Source organism: Suncus etruscus, chromosome 15 (genome assembly GCF_024139225.1).
Source record: "Suncus etruscus isolate mSunEtr1 chromosome 15, mSunEtr1.pri.cur, whole genome shotgun sequence".
Taxonomy (NCBI): Eukaryota; Metazoa; Chordata; class Mammalia; order Eulipotyphla; family Soricidae; genus Suncus; species Suncus etruscus.
The window spans coordinates 46188046-46206239 of record NC_064862.1 but is presented as its reverse complement, the minus strand read 5'-3'; the positions used below and the strand labels follow the sequence as shown (position 1 = coordinate 46206239).

General features: G+C 50.4%; 2 protein-coding genes across 2 annotated transcripts; one reads left to right on the top strand and one right to left on the bottom strand.

The window, feature by feature from the left end:
- Positions 1-1821: 1821 nt before the first annotated feature.
- IGFBP1 (insulin like growth factor binding protein 1) lies at positions 1822-7121 on the top strand. Its single transcript, XM_049789685.1, has 4 exons — positions 1822-2266; positions 3701-3879; positions 5602-5730; positions 6445-7121. The coding sequence occupies exons 1-4, from the start codon at positions 1906-1908 to the stop codon at positions 6574-6576; spliced, it is 801 nt and encodes a 266-aa protein (XP_049645642.1). The 5' UTR covers positions 1822-1905; the 3' UTR covers positions 6577-7121.
- Positions 7122-10734: 3613 nt separating this feature from the next.
- Positions 10735-16859, bottom strand: IGFBP3 (insulin like growth factor binding protein 3). Its single transcript, XM_049789667.1, has 5 exons — positions 16466-16859; positions 13490-13716; positions 12747-12866; positions 11965-12106; positions 10735-11180 (listed from the first exon to the last, which is right to left on the bottom strand). The coding sequence occupies exons 1-4, from the start codon at positions 16857-16859 to the stop codon at positions 11981-11983; spliced, it is 867 nt and encodes a 288-aa protein (XP_049645624.1). The 3' UTR covers positions 10735-11180; positions 11965-11980.
- Between the last annotated feature and the right edge of the window lie 1335 nt (positions 16860-18194).

Here is an 18194-nt window from a genome sequence, read left to right as displayed (position 1 = left end):
GGGCACCTTCATGCACAAGGCCATCTTCTTACTTGATTTCACCTGGGAACTTTATCACTCCTCCTGAAGACTTTCCTGTCCAGCACATAGCTGCTTTCTTTTTATTAAGAGCTGCAGTGTTGGTGGTGGGAAATGAGCACTGGAGAAGGAAGGGCTGGGTGTGGGACCACTGTGTGACCACAACTTAAGCACCAATGCCTGCATCTCAATTAATAAACAAAGAAGAAAAAGCTAATTTCATTATTATTTTTAGTGTTTAAAATTCACGAATACCCCTTTTTTTCTTCACAGTAGCTGTGTTCCAGTAACTGGGCTCAGTGGGGTTTAGCTTGGCCTTAGATTGGGACAGCTCTGTGATCTTGCAGTGAATAATGACCTCTACAACACTGACATCATGAAAACTTGCCTCTGACTCTTAAGAAAAATGTTGGTTTTGTCACTTTTGCAACACAAAACACCACTCCCTTTCCATGTTTTTACAGCTACAAAAATAAAGATATTGTATCATTAAGAAAAGTGCTCCTGCCAGGAAGACCACCTGGCACCTTTGCTGGAGTCCTGGGAAAGATGCCCCTTCCCTCTGAAGTACCACAACAGCTTTACTGCAGATCCACAGCTGGAATTGGAGCTAAGGCAAAAAGTGAAGGAAATGCTCCCCAGCCGGCTGGGAGCGACCCCTCCACTTCCCTCATTGAGTCTTAATAGAAATTTAGTCTGACAATTTGGTCTTGATAAAAATGTGATAGTACAGTGGATATTTGCTTTGTACACAGCTGACCCGGGTTTGATCCTCGGTATCCCATATGGTCCCCTGAGCTTACCAGGAGTAATTTCTGAGTGCAGAGCCAGGAGTATCTCCTGAGTGCTACTGGGTGTGGCCCCCAAACACAAAAAGGGCATTTGCCTTGCAAAAGCCAACTTGTGTTTGATCCCCGGCATCCCATAGAGTGTCCTGAGCCTGCTAGGAGTGATTTATGTGCCAAAGCCAGGAGTAACCCCTGAGAGCCAAAATTTATGGTCTGTTAAGCCATAAAGAGGAAGAAAAGGGTCTGGTTTCTCTCTGCAGCCTTGACCTTCCTAAGGCTCTGATTTGGTCCCTTGGAAGCAACTACCAAGGCGGGTCTCTTGTGGGTGGAGATGCTCTTTAGTCAGGGGAAGCCCTGTGCTTTCTCCCCAATCACAAAGGTTGTAATTAGCCCCAGCAAAGGGGGCGCAGGAAGCGTGAAGGGGGTTTCCTCCTATATAGGAGCATCAGGGGTCTGGGCTGTTAGTAGGACCCCCAGGCGTGGCAATGCGCACGTGCGCGCCTTCGTTCATCCTTCATGATTGTTCTTCCCACAGGAAAGGCGGTGAGGGGGCTGGCTGTTCGCTTGGGCTTTCCCTGGGCTAGCAGGTCAGGACCCGGCGCCCCAGGGAATCGATCCATCCAGGAGCACCCATCCTCTTCTTGGCCACGTGCGTCTGATCAGTTGTGCACTTTGGCTCGGCTAGGAACCGGTGACCACAGGACAAACAGTCTGAAACCCTAGCCCTTTAACCTCCTTCCACCCACGGTTTGCGCAGGGCCTTGAGCGCACCGGCAAAACAAACTTATTTTGAAGCCCTGGCGTCCAGAGCGCGGCGCTGCTAATCATTAACCCGGCCCAGGTGGGCCGAACGGTCCCTTCATAAGGTGCGCTGGGTGCCCGCTGAGCATCGAGCATTGGCCGCAGAGGTGCCCTCTCTCGCCAGCGTAGCCAGCCACCGAGCCCGGCAGCGCTCCGACCTCGCAGCCACCGCATCCCGCAGCGCTTTGACTCCGGCTCTTCGGCCACCGCGTAGAGCAGCGCTTTGACTCCGGCTCTTCGGCCACCGCGTCCCGCAGCGCTCCGAGCACCTGCTCCGTGTTTTTCTGTCCGTCCGGCCATGCCCGACGTCCCGCTGCTCCCCGCGCTTCTGCTGGCCGTGCAGCTCTGCGCCTCGGCGGCGCACACCTCCCAGCCCCAGCCCCCGCCGTGGCGCTGCGCACCCTGCTCGGCTGAGAAGCTGGCGCTCTGCTCGCCGGTGCCCGCCTCGTGCCCTGAGATCGCCCGGCCCGCGGGCTGCGGCTGCTGCCCCATGTGCGCCCTGCAGCTCGGCGCGTCCTGCGGCGTGGCCACTGCGCGCTGTGCCCGCGGGCTCACCTGCCGGCCCCGGCCCGGGGAGCTCCGGCCCCTGCGTGCCCTCACCCGCGGCCAGGGAGCCTGCATGCGGGAGGCCGACGCTCTGGCCAGCGCTGAGACCACAGGTACGACGGGGGTCCCGGGGCTCAGGGGGTGCGAGGTGGCTGAAGAGCGTAGAGGACCCGGGGCTGGAGGGAGGCCAGTTGAAGCTCCTCGTTGTATTCGAGATCCCGACGGGAGGTACCCAAGAAGAAGGGAGAGTTCCAGGGAGGCGCACAGCTCTTTGGAAAGAGGAGGGTGGCGGCTGGTTCTCAGAGACCCTCCAGGCGCTGCTTTATTAAACTCCTCAGGGTTGGGTCCAGGGCGAGGAGGGCGTTTGCTTTACAAGTGGCCAACCCGGGTTTAATTTCCAGTATTCCATTTGGTCCCCTGAACTTGCGAGGGGTGATTCCTGAGTGCAGAGCTAGGAGTAACCCCTTAGCTGGGTGTGGCCCTAAAATAATAATAATGATAAAAAAAAAACACACACACACAAAACAACGAATCCCCCAGGGTAATGTAGGAAGGAGGCTTGGGGGCCCCCTGCCCAGGCTCCTCCTGGCGGTCTGAGGTGCCTCTGAAGGGCGCTGGGGAAATCCCTCTTGCCGCCTCCTGTGTCGGGCTTGGAATGTCCTTTGTGACATTCGTCCCACTGAGACACTTTGTGCCTCTCCATGGATGTTTACAGAACATCATGTGAGGGTTTCCCTGAGAAACTTCCCTGGCACTCTGTGCCTCAGCAAAACACTGTTTGATGTGCTGCAGTCGCGGAGGACTGGGCGCTTTCCTGAATAAGGCACATTTATTTGTTGTGGGAAGTGGAGGAAACACCACCTCCCCCCCCCCACTCCTACTTCCCTATGGGGCATCCTGTGGATCTCTGGAGTCTGAGCCAGGGCCTCAGGGACTGAGAGGGATCCCTGAGGGCCTGAGAGAAATCTCTGAGGAGCCTAACCCTTCCTTGATGTGGCCATCTCCCACAGCTTCTCTGCCTTCAGACTGAGCAGACTGAGTCTTGGTGGTGGTCCTGGAGATGGCTTCATTCCAGAGCCTATCAGGAGGGTACATCCCGCAGGATTCTGCCTCTGGATGGAATCCAAGATCTCCCTCTGAATCCCTAGCCTCTACAGCCCCTGAGTCTGGAGGGATTCAGCCTTGTCTTGTCTGGGAGGGGTGGGAGGATCTGTCTCCTCCCTGCATGGACTCTTCCACCAGGTCACAGGGAGAGACCATTTGATGGATGGGAAAACTGGAGCTGAGGTTGGGCTGGGACCACTTATTATTTTTTTTTTCAAGGTTCTTCCCAGGCCCTTATGCCCAAGCTTCCATCACCTGCTTTCGAAGCTCAGATCCAGGGTACCTTAGGTTGACCCACATTTAAATCTTTTCCCAGAATTGATGTGACTTTGCGCCTTTAAGGGAGAGGATAGTAAGGCCTTATGTCCAGCCAATTTTGTCAGGTCTGGGATTGATGCCACAAAACTGGGTGTAAAGGCTTATGGTATGGGATTCACTTACAGATGATACAGACCGTGCTGTGGAGAGCACCACACCTGGCAGCTCTGAAGTGACTCAGGATCACCTGCGCAGTGCCCAGCTTGCGACAACCTCAAGTGAAGACCTCCCCATTCTTTGGAATGCTGTGAGCAATTACGAGAACATTCGGGCCAGGGGCATCACCAACGTTGAGAACAACAAGGTGAGGCTCTGCGGTGTCAGGAATCATAGCTGGCCTCTTTTCCCTGGGGACAAATCTTCTAGAAGCTCTTCCTTCACACAAACAGGGTGTACATATGGACAAGAAGGCTCTGAACCCTCTCTGAGCCCTCCCCAGGTGGGGGTGTCAGGAGAGCAGTTCCTCAAGAGCCTGGTACCATTCAAAAGCTTAGCACAAGGGTAAGAATGGAGCCACACTGCCAAGTGTGTTCATGATACCTTGGGAGCATCACCTCCATCAGTTCCAGAAGGTTCCATCTTCGTGGGCACTGAAGCTCTCTGACCAGGGAACTGGAACTTCTCCGGAACATCTTCATTCACGTCCTGTTTAAGATAGGCCACTTGGGGGCAGTAAAGAATCAGAGTTAGAGTGACTTGCGTTGATGTATTAAGTGGTTGAAAACGAAGTGTTAAATAGCACTGCTATCATGTGGGCTCCCAAGCTCTGCCAGGTGTGGTCCCCAAAAATACCAGAAAAAAACATGAAAGATGAGGCTGGAGTGATAACACAGTGGGTACATTGCTTGTCTTGCATGTGACCAACTTGGGTTTGATCCCCAGCATTCCATATGACATTTTCTGAGTCCATCAGGAGTAATTCCTGAGTACAGACCTACAGTGGCCTAAGACTGCCAGGGTTGCAGGGCTGCAAGCTGCAGAGGCTCAAAGCTTGGCTTTGCAAGGCTTATAGAGGCCCCGGGGTGTGGGGCATTTTCTGGGTAGGACCTTGTGCCCACGCAGGGACGCCAAGCACCCACCCCAGACTGAGAGAGAAGAAACTAAGTCTACTTTTTATTTCTCCTGGTATCTGAGGCCTGCCACCATGGGTGGTGGTGGTGGTGGTGGTTTCCGAAAAAGGGAGAGAGAGTTAGATGGAAATTCACCAGTCAGAGGTGACAGTGGAGGCCTGGATTCAAAGATGAAAGAAAAGTGAATAGATACAAAGCAAGTAGCATTTTCTCCAATGCTTTATCTCTGCCTCCCTTCTGCCCCCTGCAGACTAGCTCTGATCACTATACTTCCCCCCCACAACAGTCCAAGTTTTTCTTTTTATATCTGACATGACAGGGGGACATGTCTAAGGGGTGTGTCCAGGAGTGTGTCCAGGTTCAACAGTCATTTCAGTGGAGGTATCCAAGGGGCATGTCCAAAACCAACTTCCATACACAGACCTAGGAACACCCCTGAGCACCACTGGGTGTGGCTCCCCCAAATACACACACAACCAAAAAGAAAGAAAAGAAACTGAGTAGAGGAGTGAACCATTTTCTACTCTCCCAGGATTCTATTTGGAAATGACAACATATGGAGAAAAGTTCTTTCTTCTCTCAAATGCTGCAGATGAACAAATTAACTTTTGTCTTAAGTGAAATGACCTTAGAGATCACAGAGGAGAATCATTCAATATCTTGTAATCTCTGTTTCCAAGTATCTATTTAGAGAGTCTGATTTCCTTTCTTCCACAGTGCTGGCCTTAAAGTCACTTTCTGGGGGAGAGGCCTGAGTGATGAGTAGGCTACAGAGATGGCCACTCTCTCCTCTTCTTGGAGCTGATTAGAAATCATCCCATATTTCCATCTTTTATCTTAACAACCTTCTGCTTATAGAACTGACTCTCAGCTCATACCAAGTTGCTGCTTTAGGTTGTTCTTTATGTTCTCCTGGTTGGCCTTTCATTGACAATGTCATCATGTTTTTCTTCCAGGAGCCCTGCCGACAGGACCTCTATAAGGTGCTGGACAGATTAGCTAAAGAGCAGCAGAAGATTGGTGAAGATCTCCACAAATTTTACCTGCCCAATTGCAACAAGAATGGATTCTATCATACCAAACAGGTATTTTTCTTTATCTAACTTGCTTCCACATACCTGCAAAATCAGGCTTTCCTCAAGTGTCTCTTCCCAGAGTACTCCAAAAAGCCCCAGAACTGATCATAGTGAGATTCACCCCAAGATCAGCTCGTCTCCTCATCGTCCAAAAACCAGCAGAATGTTTCATAGCTAGCACAGAGAATCCCATTTGCTCAGGTGCTCTGGACTAAACACTACTCCGTCATTATCAATGTTGAGCTGGGGAGGGGGCAGTTTAGGCTTATCCCCTTCTGGTTCTCAGTGTCTTCGAGACCCAGAGAGAGAACCCAAGCCAAAGTTCTGATATCGAGTGTCCCTGGGCATGTCTTCCTGCATGCCTTACTGCACAGGGAAGTGAGCCAAAAGAATGTGTCAGATACATTCCCCATGTGTCAGATAATCAACAGATTCATACCCACTATGCTCCTTAGGACTCAGGCTTTGAGGGCATTATCAGGAAAAATGAAAACCTGTGGAACATGGGGTCACTGGCCATACCCCACATACTCTTCAGCTCTGTGTCAGGGTCCAGAGAGCAGGCCCACATTGACCTCATAACTTGAAGGTTCTTCCTGTGCAGATAACTTGCTCTTGGCCTCCTTTGGGAGGAAAAATCCGGTGATGGTGCAGGGTCATGGGACATCTACTTGTCATCCTGGCCAACGGGTGTTCTTCATTCCTGTACTCTTGTCTTTGCAGTGTGAAACGTCTCTGGATGGAGAGCCGGTGCTCTGCTGGTGTGTCTACCCTTGGAATGGGAAGCAGATTCGGGGGTCCTTGGAGACCATAGGGGACCCCAACTGCCATCAGTATTCTAACTCGCGGCACTGAATATGGCTGCAATCTATTTTTGTCCCACATGGGAAATATTTAAGTATATAATATATTTATACTCTTGGACACGTACACACTTAAAATGTATATGTATATGTATTTGTATATATATAGGGCCCACTTTTTATACTACACATGTACTTGATATATAAAGCTATAGTTTATTTATTCACTCTTAAATTTTTTTCTACACAATAACTGGCATGATATTAATGTATGTCATGAAATGCCATTCACCACTTGGCCTGTAAATACTTGTATTTTAACTCTTTGAGAGCCTTGCTTCTAATTTTAATGGCAGAAAAACACAAAATGAAATGCCAAGTGGTGAATTCCCTCCCCCCCTCCCAAGTGGTTTTGAGGGGTTTGAATTAACTGTGTCAGAGAATGATTCCACCTAAAGGTTCCAGGGATCTGCTTTTGGTGACAACATTGGCAGGGAAAGTTAGAGTGTTAATGATGTGATCAAGCCTAAAGTTATTCTATGTTAAGCGATGTTGTCAGGAAACTTGTTTGAAATAAATGTTCCACATGGGAGCATCGTCATTGCTGTGATGGTCATGTTTGTCTCTGAAATCCTTTCCTTCTTTCTCCTTGTCCTACTGCTCGTTGGGACTTCCAATGGGCTGCCTTCTCAGCCTTCAGACCCCCACCTCACCCTTTATCCACTTACAATTGCACCAGGAGTCTCTTGTCTTAAATACGAGACAGCAGCACCCCTCAACCACCTGCCTACTCTCTTCAGCCCAGCCTCTGTTTCCCATGGGACCCACCAATTTCACACTCATTTCACAGGCTGAACCCAGAGGGATATCCACTCCCTGGGATTGATTATTTTTCATTTTTAGTTTTAGAGTCATACCTGGCAGTGTTCAGGGCTTCCTTCTGTGCTCAGGGATCACACCTGGTGGGGCTTAGGGGGGCCCTTGAGGTGCCAGGAATGGAATCTGGATTGTCTTTGTGTAAGTCAAGCCCCCATCTTATTACCTTCTATACTATCTGGCCCAATTCTTTTTGTTTTAGGGTCATAACTAGTACTACTCAGGGCTTACTCCTATCTCTAAACTCAGATATCACTCTTGGAGGGGGCTTGAGGGACCATGTGTGATACTGGGGATTGAATCCAGGCCAGCCTCATGCCAGGTCAGCATTCTTCCTGCTGCACTCTCCCTTGGACCCCAAGACCATTCTTCAGCTGTTGGCCCTTTGCCTCTGGGCTCGCTCACCCATATTCTCCCCCTATTCTCTTGGCTCCTCACACTGTCCCCAAGTGGTTAGCTCACCCACCCTGCCCTCTTTTCATGGATGTCCTCCTTGCCTGCGCTTTCAGTCACCTTTCCACTCACCTTCAGTGAGGCCTGGCTGTTGGAAACGAGGGAGAGCTTTTAGTGACTATCATCTGTGGTTTTGTTCTTGAGTTTTTATTATTTTTTTAATTTAATACTTTAATCCTTCTGCCAACAAGACTCCACACCTGGCCAGCCAGGGCCACCTTCCAAAGGAGATGAGCCCCACCCAAGGTCATGAGAAGATTGAGAAGATTATATATGGAGGTTCCAGCTTTCTGATGATTAAAATGATTGGCTATTGTCTAAGGGTACCTTCCTACTGCTTCGTGTCCTTCCCAGATAGGCTGGTATGGCCAGGCAGCTTGGGGCGGTGTCTATGGAAATAGGCTTGTGCCATGACCTACATCATGTGGTTCTTACAAAATGGTGTCTCTCCTGCTCAGAACCTGAGAAGCCTGCCATGTGGCCTTTACAAAATGGCGTCCCTCCTTGTTCAGAATTCAGGTCCCAACATTCCCTCCTCTTCTTGTGGATCTGAGTCAAATCTTTGACTCTCCTTGAATCTTTGTTTCTTCTTGTGGGCACATACTGCCCACAAGTAGTATTAATATTAATGCACAAGCATCTTAATAGGGATGTTTTCCCAAATGATTGAACCACTGTTCATACCAGGTGGCAGTCTTTCTGTTACTTTTTCCACTCCTGCAAACTATCTTTTACCTGCTGCAGTGTCTCATGGGTGACTTATGACTTGTTAGCATAGAAACATTGTTCCCCTAGAACCTAGGTCTAGTTCCCACCTGTTCTGGAGAGCAACTTCAGCTAACATCCCCATCAACATACACTTGATGGGAGAGTTCAGCTTGTTCTTACCATCTCCTGCCAGGTATGACAGCTGGGATGGGAGAATGACTGTGATGTAAGACTCATCTGGGTTTGTAAAAAGCAGTGGCAAACACACAAAGGGACAGTTCCTTGATACACACAATGCCATGTCCCATTCAGTCCCCTATAGGGATTACTTCCTCATGCAACTATATTGGTCTCTACAGTCTCATTGCAATAGTTTTCCTTGAGTTTTAAGAGTATCACTCTATGTGAACCTCAGAGCACACTGAGAGGTGCTGAAGGCTGCAGGGAGCTAATCTGTAGTCATCCTGGTTTTCACATGTCTGTCCTGCATTATGGATACATGGAAAAGGCACTTTTTAGCTCAGAAAACTACCTTCCCTCAACTCTTGGAATCCGAGCCTTGCCAAGAGATTATTCACTGCCACACACACCAACCAGCTCAGTCTGCCTACCACCACAGAACACCGGGGTGCAGATGACTCTCTATACACTCCACTCAGTCCAAAGACTTCCAGAATCTTCTCTGCACATGTCTAGGATAAGGGCCCATTTCTGCTATGCTACTTACAAGCCATTTCCAGCTCTAAAAAGGTGGTTCCCTGAACTACATTTATTTATTCTTTGGTGCACCAAAGTCACACTCAACACTGATGGAAAGCAAAGCCGTAAGCAGGGGTGAGTTTTCCAAGGTTGTGGAGGAGGTGCTAGAACCCATCCAGTGTCTGTCTTTTGGGGATAGCTTTTCTAGCCCATCTACTTCCCTTCAAGTTAGAGGAGCAAAGAGGCACCAAGGGTGGATGTGGCCAGGAGGCAGTGCAATAGGCAGGGTGCTGCTCTTGTATACGGCTGAACCCAATTTTGATTCCTGGCAACACATGTGTCCCCTTGAGCACTGTTAAGAGTGATTTGAGCACTGAGCCAGGAGTAAGCCCTTGGGGCAGCCAGGTGTGACCCTCCTTCCACTTTCCCCCCAAAGAACATGGGCTGAAGTGTCTTCCAGTTTGTTTCAATCTTGTCCCACAGTCTGAGCAGAAAGGAACAAACCATAAAGGCAAGAACATACTGACCCACCTGACCACAGGGTCACAGGTTCAGATCTACCTGACCACTCACCTGGCCAGAGTCCTTGGTGGCTTATGATAGAAAATTTCCAGGCCCAAAGTCTTCCCTCACTTGGGGTCTTTTTCAGGGGTTTGCACAGAGAATTGCCTCTTTTTCTGAGAAGTAGAAATCTCTTAACTCTCGCAGGGTGATTTGGTTATCAACTAGGAACGAATTAATAGGGACATAACGAGTTCTTTCTGGAAAAAACTTTTATTTACTATTCATAAATACACTGCAAGACAAACTTTCCAAAAATACTTTCCCCCCCAAAAGTAAAAAAAATAAAGAAAAGATAATATAGGTAGGCAGAATGTCTTGGGCTGCCCCGTGCTTGTGGGAAAGGTGGTGGCAGCATGCAATGAGGAGAGGCCTGGCCTGAAGGGGGCACTCCAGCTGCAGGAGCCCCTCCTTGTGGTCACCACAGACTTATTTATCGAGTATCGCTAACATCGCGTCTAGAATTAGCTAGTATAGATCCTATTGTATTTAATCTATGACGTGTACAATGTCAACAGTTGGCGAAGAACGTGTTTCCTCTGTCTATACATGTGAATCAGAAGGAAAAATGGAACAACGACTGACCCAAGTCCAACAACGCAGAGTCTCTGAGCACCTCACAGGGCCCTAATAGGCCTCTTGGCCTGGCCTGTTCTGGGAATTTCTTGATTTCTTTACATAGTTTCTGTTGTCTGTAATGTGTGTGAAGATAAAGGGTTTACTCGGGGCCTTGGCTCAACCCCTCCCACCTAGGGGAGCCCACAGCAAAGAACAATAATTCATGGGCCTTGAGGAACATTCTAGATTCTGTTTTCTAGGTGTTAGACTCAACCTTACTCTTTTTCACTCCCAGGTCCAGTACCAGTCGTTTCAAAGTGCAGAGCAACTTTCTGGCTATGATTGGGAGACTTCTAGATGCTCCAAGTAGGGGGGTTATTGTTTGGGTGGTCAAGCCTCCAGAGTGCAGGGGTCCTATTGGTGGCCTTGTTTGGGTCCACCTGGCAGGTTGAAGTGTACGGTCCATTGAAGCACCAGGGGGCCAGGAAGTTCCAGCAGGCCAGAATGTCAGTGAGATGCAGGCCAGGTCGGGGTGTTGGGAGGTCTGGTCCACAAAGGTTTCCAGAGAAGCAGGAAGAGAACCAGACTGTGTTGTTTCACTGACTATTGGAGAGTGAACAGATGCTCAAATTCACCACTGAGAAGAACTCTAGGCATTTCAAACACGTTTTTCTAAACTTTGGTTTAAAAATAAAATCAGTTCACCACATAAAGAAATAGAAATCGAGACTGTGGCCAGCTGCTGGTCATGTCCTTGGTAGTTGCTTGTGCAAAATAAGGCATATTTGATTTCCACATGAACTAAAACATGAAGAAAAAGAAATGTACTGAAATAACTTCCCAAAATTAATGGGGCCAACTCCTACTCCAGACTAAACAGGTAGGACTTCAAGACATTGGGCAGGCTGAGGGGCTCACCATGCATTTTTAAAATAATTTCTGAGTCATATTTTAGAAAACATGGTTACCAGGTACCTTTAATAAAGTTAAGAACAGTGTAGAAAGATATCAATAAGCCCCAATTATAATGTTTTCCTATGGGCAAGGCAATGGGATTATCTCTAAAAGTGAATTTTTCTTCTGTTTACTTAAAAATCTAAAGGAAAATATGTATTTTTTAAAATTTTAATTCCTCCAAATGGTTCCCTTGTTTCTTACAAGAAAACATATGACAGCATTTATTTTTTCCAAATCATGGTTTGACAGTTCACATTCATACTAATTTTATTAAACTTTGTTAAATTGATAGTAACTACAGCCTATCAAAATACCCACAGGTTCAAAATAAATAACAGCCCTGTTTTGATTTTAGTAATACCTGTGTCAAGATCTTTTGGTTTAGAAGAATTTACTGCACATTAAAGCAGAGGAAACAATATAATTCACCAGATTTAGGGGGGGAAAGATTAATTTGAAAAACCTATGTATGCATGACAGTTTGGGGGATTCTAAGTGCTAAAGCTAAGCCAGTCTTCCCAGAGTTCAGATCCCCAAAGGCCCAGACAGAGCCCAGTGTCCTGATCCCCAGAGCCTCAGAGCTTAGATCCAGAGATCCCTGAGCCCAGAACCCCAGTCCCCGGCTTACGTGGTGGCAACAGCTTCTACTTGCTTTCCAGGTGATAGCACTGCACGTCACCCTTGCCCTTGGCATCATAGCCTGGGAGAGGCTGCCCGTACTTGTCCACGCACCAGCAGATACCCCGCTTCCGGCCTTTGGAGGGGCGGCACTGTGGGAGGGCACAAGACAACTGGTGACCCATCTAGGGGTACTGACTGCAGCAGGAAGAGGAGCTTGGGTGGTATTGGCAGAAGGGAGGTGACTTAGAAAAGACAGTGCAGCCTTAAAGAGTGGCTGAGGGAGAGTGCTGGTTCCTCAGGGAAAATGGGGCATGGGAAGTCACCTCCCTCAGGGTTTAGGGGAAGTGGTGGGTACCACTACTGGCTCTGCATGAGGGATGGAGACTTTATGTCTCCCTGAGTTTACTGCTGTCAGTGTAGATGCCTCCTTCTTTTGGAACTGCTAAATGCTGAGAGTTTGGGAATAGACCAGAGGAACAGAATAATTGTAGGAAAAGGTACAATAAAGGAGTCAAAAAAAAAAATAAAAAAAGCTCAAACCAGTTCCCTTTGGAGAAGGTGGGCCTGAAATCTCTCTGAGAACATTCCCCCTTGCAGGCTGTGGTAAAAACAGCCACGGGGAAGGCACGTGTGTGTGCTTAGGTTTCCTTCTGACCCTCCAGCCTTCTGGGGCCCTTGCTAGAGCATCTTAGCACTGCTCTAGGAAGTTGAGAGGAGTACTGGATGGAGGGCAGCGAGTACTGGGCCTCAGTAGGCTGGAGGCTCTGATGTGCAGAGGGAGATGCTCACCTGCTTCTTCTTATAGAAGCCTTTCTTGTCACAGTTGGGGAGTTGCAGCCCACGTGGGCTGAGCATATTTTTGAACTTGAGGTGGTTGAGCATGTCCTCCATTTCCCGGCGGCAGGGGCCCTGGGGAGGGGTCACAGTTAGTAGAAGAGGACCCCACAGGCCCACAGCTGCTCTAGCACCTGATCTGGTTTAGTGGCCACCTTTAAGAGTTTAGTGCCCATCTCTCATGAATCTCCAAGGCAGGGGACAATAGCCAGAACAGAACAGAGAGCATGTACTTAGGCAATGGACAAAAGGATGGCCATGGCCTCCATGAGAATGGTGTTGTGTCTGTGTTCTTCATGAGAACATTGCTATATCCATGTTCCTATGTGGACGTTGCCCCATGTCCATATTTCTAGATGGACACTGTCCCATGTCCAAGTTGCTATGCGAGCACTGCCCCACGTTCCTATGTGAATACTGCCCCTGGTCCATGTTCCTATGTAGGCACTGCAATGTGTCTGTGTTCCTATGTAGATGTTGCCCCGTGACCGTGTTCCTATATGGATCCTAACCCATGTCTATGTTCTTTAAGTGACACTGTTCCTGTGTCCAAGGCCAGGATTCATTGGCCATTCCCAGTTTCATGAGATTGATGGAGGGCTCAAAGCCTGTGCTGGGAGGGCCTGGGAACTATTCTTTACTTGGCTGGATCCCAGGGACATCACCCTCCCCCTCAAGGATGTACCCACCACACTCACGTATTCTGTTTCCTTCTTGGACTCCGAGGAGAAGTTTTGGGTGTCTGTGCTGTGGGGTTCATACTCCACCTTGTTGCGCTGGCTTTCCTTTGTGTGCCCTTTCCGGATGATGTCCATTTTGGCATGGACAGGGTGGAATTTGGAGTCGGGCACATGGGGTGTGCTGGGGAGGGCCTGGTTCTCCATGCTGCCTGCACCTCGGCTTTCTTCAGACTCACTGTTGTTTCCTTGAAGACGGAGCGAACAAAGACACACGACTCAGGGGAATGTTACATCACTATTCCAAGTACAGCAGAAGAAAACTCCTTCATCAAGAATGAATCCTCTTTATACTATAGACTCGGAATGCTTTATCATACCAAGCCCTTTTAGTTACTAAAATACTTCTTTTTTCCTTTTTCTTTTGTGTGGTGGTGGTTTGGGCTACACCAGGGGGCATCTAAAAGTGCCAACTCCCAACTCTGTGCTAAAAAAAAAAAGACTCCTGGCCATGCTTGGGGGACCATATGCTGTGTTGGGGTCCTCCAGGGTCAGCTGCATGCAAGACAAGTGCCTTAAATCCGATCCCAACTCTCAACATCACAAATCCTGTTTGAAGAACTGCAATAGGTCATATGCAGTGGATGTGACAAACAGAAGGAGGGTCTTAGTTCCCACCAGTAGGGTACACGTTTAGTCAGGCAATTGGGAAGCCTGGGTAGGGCTGGGGTGTCCCTTCAGGACAGCCCGCCCCTTCGTTCTGGATGAAGGGGGGGGCAGTCAGAATTACTGCAGGGCTCCTGGGAATAGTGAAATCTCTACTGAAAAGGCCATGTAGACCCTATGCGCTATCCATTGGGGCGGCCCCAGATGTCCATGCAGTCTGGCCCTCAGAAAAGCACTGTGCCCCCTGGCTTGCTCCAGGCTCACTTACTGGCCCAAAGCATTTACACTCAGAAAAAAAAAAACCAAAAACAAACAAACAAACAAAAAAACAGCTGCTACTTGCTAACAAAGACCCAGGCTGATCTTGGATTCAATTCCTGGTAGCACTTTCCCACCAGGAACTTGTAATTCTGATTGGACTTGAAGTTTAGCCGGAAGCTACTCTCTCCATCCTCTTTCCAGGAGGAAGAGGGGATGCCCAGGAGAGCCTCGGAGCTGGCATGGGTTAGTAAACCCAAATGGCAGCGCCCGATATAGTGCGCTTCGTGGGTCTGACCGGCCAGCACTGGGCTGTCAAGTGGGCGGGCACCTATCGCTTTCCAGCCTTTCCCCGCCATGGGCGCAGCTCCCCATGCAGCTCAGCTCACTGAATGTGCCAGAGCGGCAGCCTGCCCGCTGGCCTGGAAAACTGCCCGCGTCTGGCTGCGGGCGCGCAGGGAGCAAACCTCAGCCAAAGCTTTCCAAAGCCGGCCTGGGGCGCTATGCAGGCCCTCAGCTCTCCGGGCAGCACTGAGCGCTGGTGGGGAGTTGGGGGAGCCCCTACTTTGGGGCTAACACTCCTTATACCTGAAGAGGAGGTGAAAAACTTTCAAAGGCCCAGGAATCTGGGAAAGGTCAGAGTTGGTAGGAATCGGTTTCAAAGTCCTTATTTCCACCTTTCCAGGAAGTACGGGGGCGAAAGAGATGCTAAGAGTATGTAAACAAACATATTTGTATTTCCCTTCCAAGAACTCAAGCCAGTTCTTAAAACTTCCTCGGTTTCTTTCTAATGCTAGCTAACTTCACAAGGCAGAGAAAGATTTCCATTGGCAAAGGATACTTAACTTTGGACTGTCATAGAAATTCCCCCCCCCCCCCATCACATGATTTCTAGAAGTCGCTTGGACCCTTTGAGATAATTTAAAAACCAATCGCTAGAAATCACAGCGCCAGTAAAAATCTCACGGAGAAGGATGTTTTCCAGGACTTCTGACATCACTTTTGAAAATCTGACAATACGGAAAAAGAAACAGCCAACAAATACCATAAAGTTGCGCTGAAACATAAACCCCCAAACAAATTCAGAATCTAGCGCAGGGAAGAATCCTATGCTTCAGGCAGTTGAAGTGTCATTCTCCCACCGATCCTAGTGTTCTCTGGGATAAAAAGGGTGGAGGGGAAAGGAAATAGTCTCCATCCCCTCTTCGGGGGTGCAATCTGTGGTCAGGAACCACAATCCCGCGGCCCTCACGTGCTCTCTGCAGAGGAGCAGAGGAGGCGATGGCCAGAGTCTGTCTAGCCGTGGGCCAGCCTCACTTCTGCTCAAGTCCAGAGAAGGGCTGGCCACGCTCTTGGTCTCGCACTCTAAAGATTTCCTTTACCCACTGAGGTCCCTTCGCCCCCTTTTCCCATTTCAGGCGAAGAGAGCACAGTCCTGGAATGATTACATTTCCCTTGGCTTTTCCCAAAAATGCAAGGTCCACAGCCCGCCCCACATTTCTCTCCGGAGCTGCAGGAGGAGTAGTCACTGAGATGCAAAGGGCAAGGGATGCCCGCAACCACTCCACACTTTTTTTTTTAGGAAGTCCAATAGACCATTTCCCCCCCGAACCTCAGGTTTTCTTGTAGAAGACCCCCAACACCCGACTCCTTGTTCGCGTGTTGGTCATTCTGCAACGTGGGTTTTCTCTGCGACTACCATCCCTGGTCCGAAATCCACGCGAGGCGCCCCCTGACTCCCCAAGAGTCCCGGGAACCAGCTCGATCGCTCTGCTCCTCGGTATTGGGAATGGGCACGTTTGGTCCACGGCCCCCCGGTGTGCCCCCCAGAATCTCGCCGGTCCTGGCTTTCCTTCCTACTGATGCTAGTTTGGATTCTTAACCATCTGTGTGAATTAAGGTTTAGACCGGGTTTAGCTGAACGCACTTTGCAGCCCCCCACGGGCGGCGCAGGCACATGGGGAGGGGGAACCTCAAGTCTCGCACCGTGCGCACCCGCGGGCGAGCCCATCAGTGTCCGTAGCGGCACCGCAGGGCGTCCCTCAGGGTGTTGGGGAGGCTCGCACGGCTCACCTGGCGCGGGCAGCGCGTAGTCGCGCAGGCGGTCCGGGGTGCTGCCGTTCGCACAGACCCCGCGGCCGTCCAGCAGCGCCTTCAGCGGGCGCGGCTCCCCGGGCGGCGGCTGGCAGCGCAGACCCGCGCCACAGCGCTCTGTGTAGACGCCGCACGGCTGGCCCAGGCGCAGGGCGCACGTCAGGCAGCAGCCGCAGCCCGGTTCGCGCACCAGCTCGGCGCATGCGGGCGCGGCGGGCGGTGGCGGGCACTGCGCCAGCGCGCGCGCATCGCACGGCTCACAGCGCACCACGGGGCCGCTGCCCGCCGCGGCCCGCGCCCCCGGAGAGCCGCCGAGCAGAGCCGTGAGCACGGCCAGAGCCGCGGCCCAGAGCACCGGACTCGCCCGCTGCATGACGCCAGCCGCGGGGACGAAGGGGACGGAGCGACAAGGAGGCGCGGTGGCACGTCGGGGAGGCGGTGGAGCGAGTTCTCTGCAGCGTCGCCGCGGTGGCTCTGGGCGGCCCCGGTGCGGGCGGCTATATAGAAGCTGGAGGGACGAGGGCACGCCCCGAATGCAGCGCCGGGAGAGGTGGGGTGGGGTCGGGGGCGGACCCTGGGGGGGGGGGGAGAACCCGGGCAGCCGCACTGTGTGTAAGAAGAGGGCCCGCGCACCTGCTCTGGGCACACTCCCAGGACTTTCCTCCACCTAGTCACCAAGAATAGGGTGACCTAATTATCCCGTCCCCCAAGCCCTGGGAGTCCCGGGTTACTCTCGGTCACCCCGGGGAAGGGGTCCCCCGAAAGCCTGCACCCTAGGCAGCAGTCCCAGCCTACTCCTTGCCCTTCTGCACTTTCTCGGACCCAGCTAATGGGGGTCGCGCCCCCCCCCCCCCCCGTCTCCCACTCTGGTCTCTACGGATGTGATTGTGCCCACGCCCAGATTTCCTGAGCGTGAATGCGCGCTGCGGGAGTTAGTACATTGTCGACGGGCTGTCAAGGGTTGCCGGAGATCCCGTGTCACACCCCCCACTTCTGGTCCCCAGCATTTCCCAGAGCGTGCTTTCCAGGAGCGCTTACCCCCTATCAAAGAAGGAAGAGAGATCCAGCATTGCTGAGATATGTCAAGGCTGAGCCTTCCTAGGCATGGGGTTATTTTTCACTCCTTCTTCCTTCCTTCCTTCCTTCCTTCCTTCCTTCCTTCCTTCCTTCCTTCCTTCCTTCCTTCCTTCCTTCCTTCCTTCCTTCCTTCCTTCCTTCCTTCCTTCCTTCCTTCCTTCCTTCCCTTTTCTTTCTTTCTTTCTTTCTTTCTTTCTTTCTTTCTTTCTTTCTTTCTTTCTTTCTTTCTTTCTTTCTTTCTTTCTTTCTTTCTTTCTTTCTTTCTTTCTTTCTTTCTTCTTTCTTCTTTCTCTCTCTCTCCCTCCCTCCCTCCCTCCCTTCCTTCCTTCCTTCCTTCCTTCCTTCCTTCCTTCCTTCCTTCCTTCCTTCCTTCCTTCCTTCCTTCCTTCCTCTCTCCCTCTTTCTTTCTTTCTTTCTTTCTTTCTTTCTTTCTTTCTTTCTTTATTTCTTTCTTTCTTTCTTTCTTTCTTTCTTTCTTTCTTTCTTTCTTTCTTTCTTTCTTTCTTTCTCTCTTTCTCTTTCTCTCTCCCCCTTCCTTCCTTTTCTTCTGTTTCCTTCTTTCCTTTTCCTTCCTTCCTTCCTCCCTCCCTTCCTTCCTCCCTCCCTCCCTTCCTCCCTCCCTCCCTCCCTC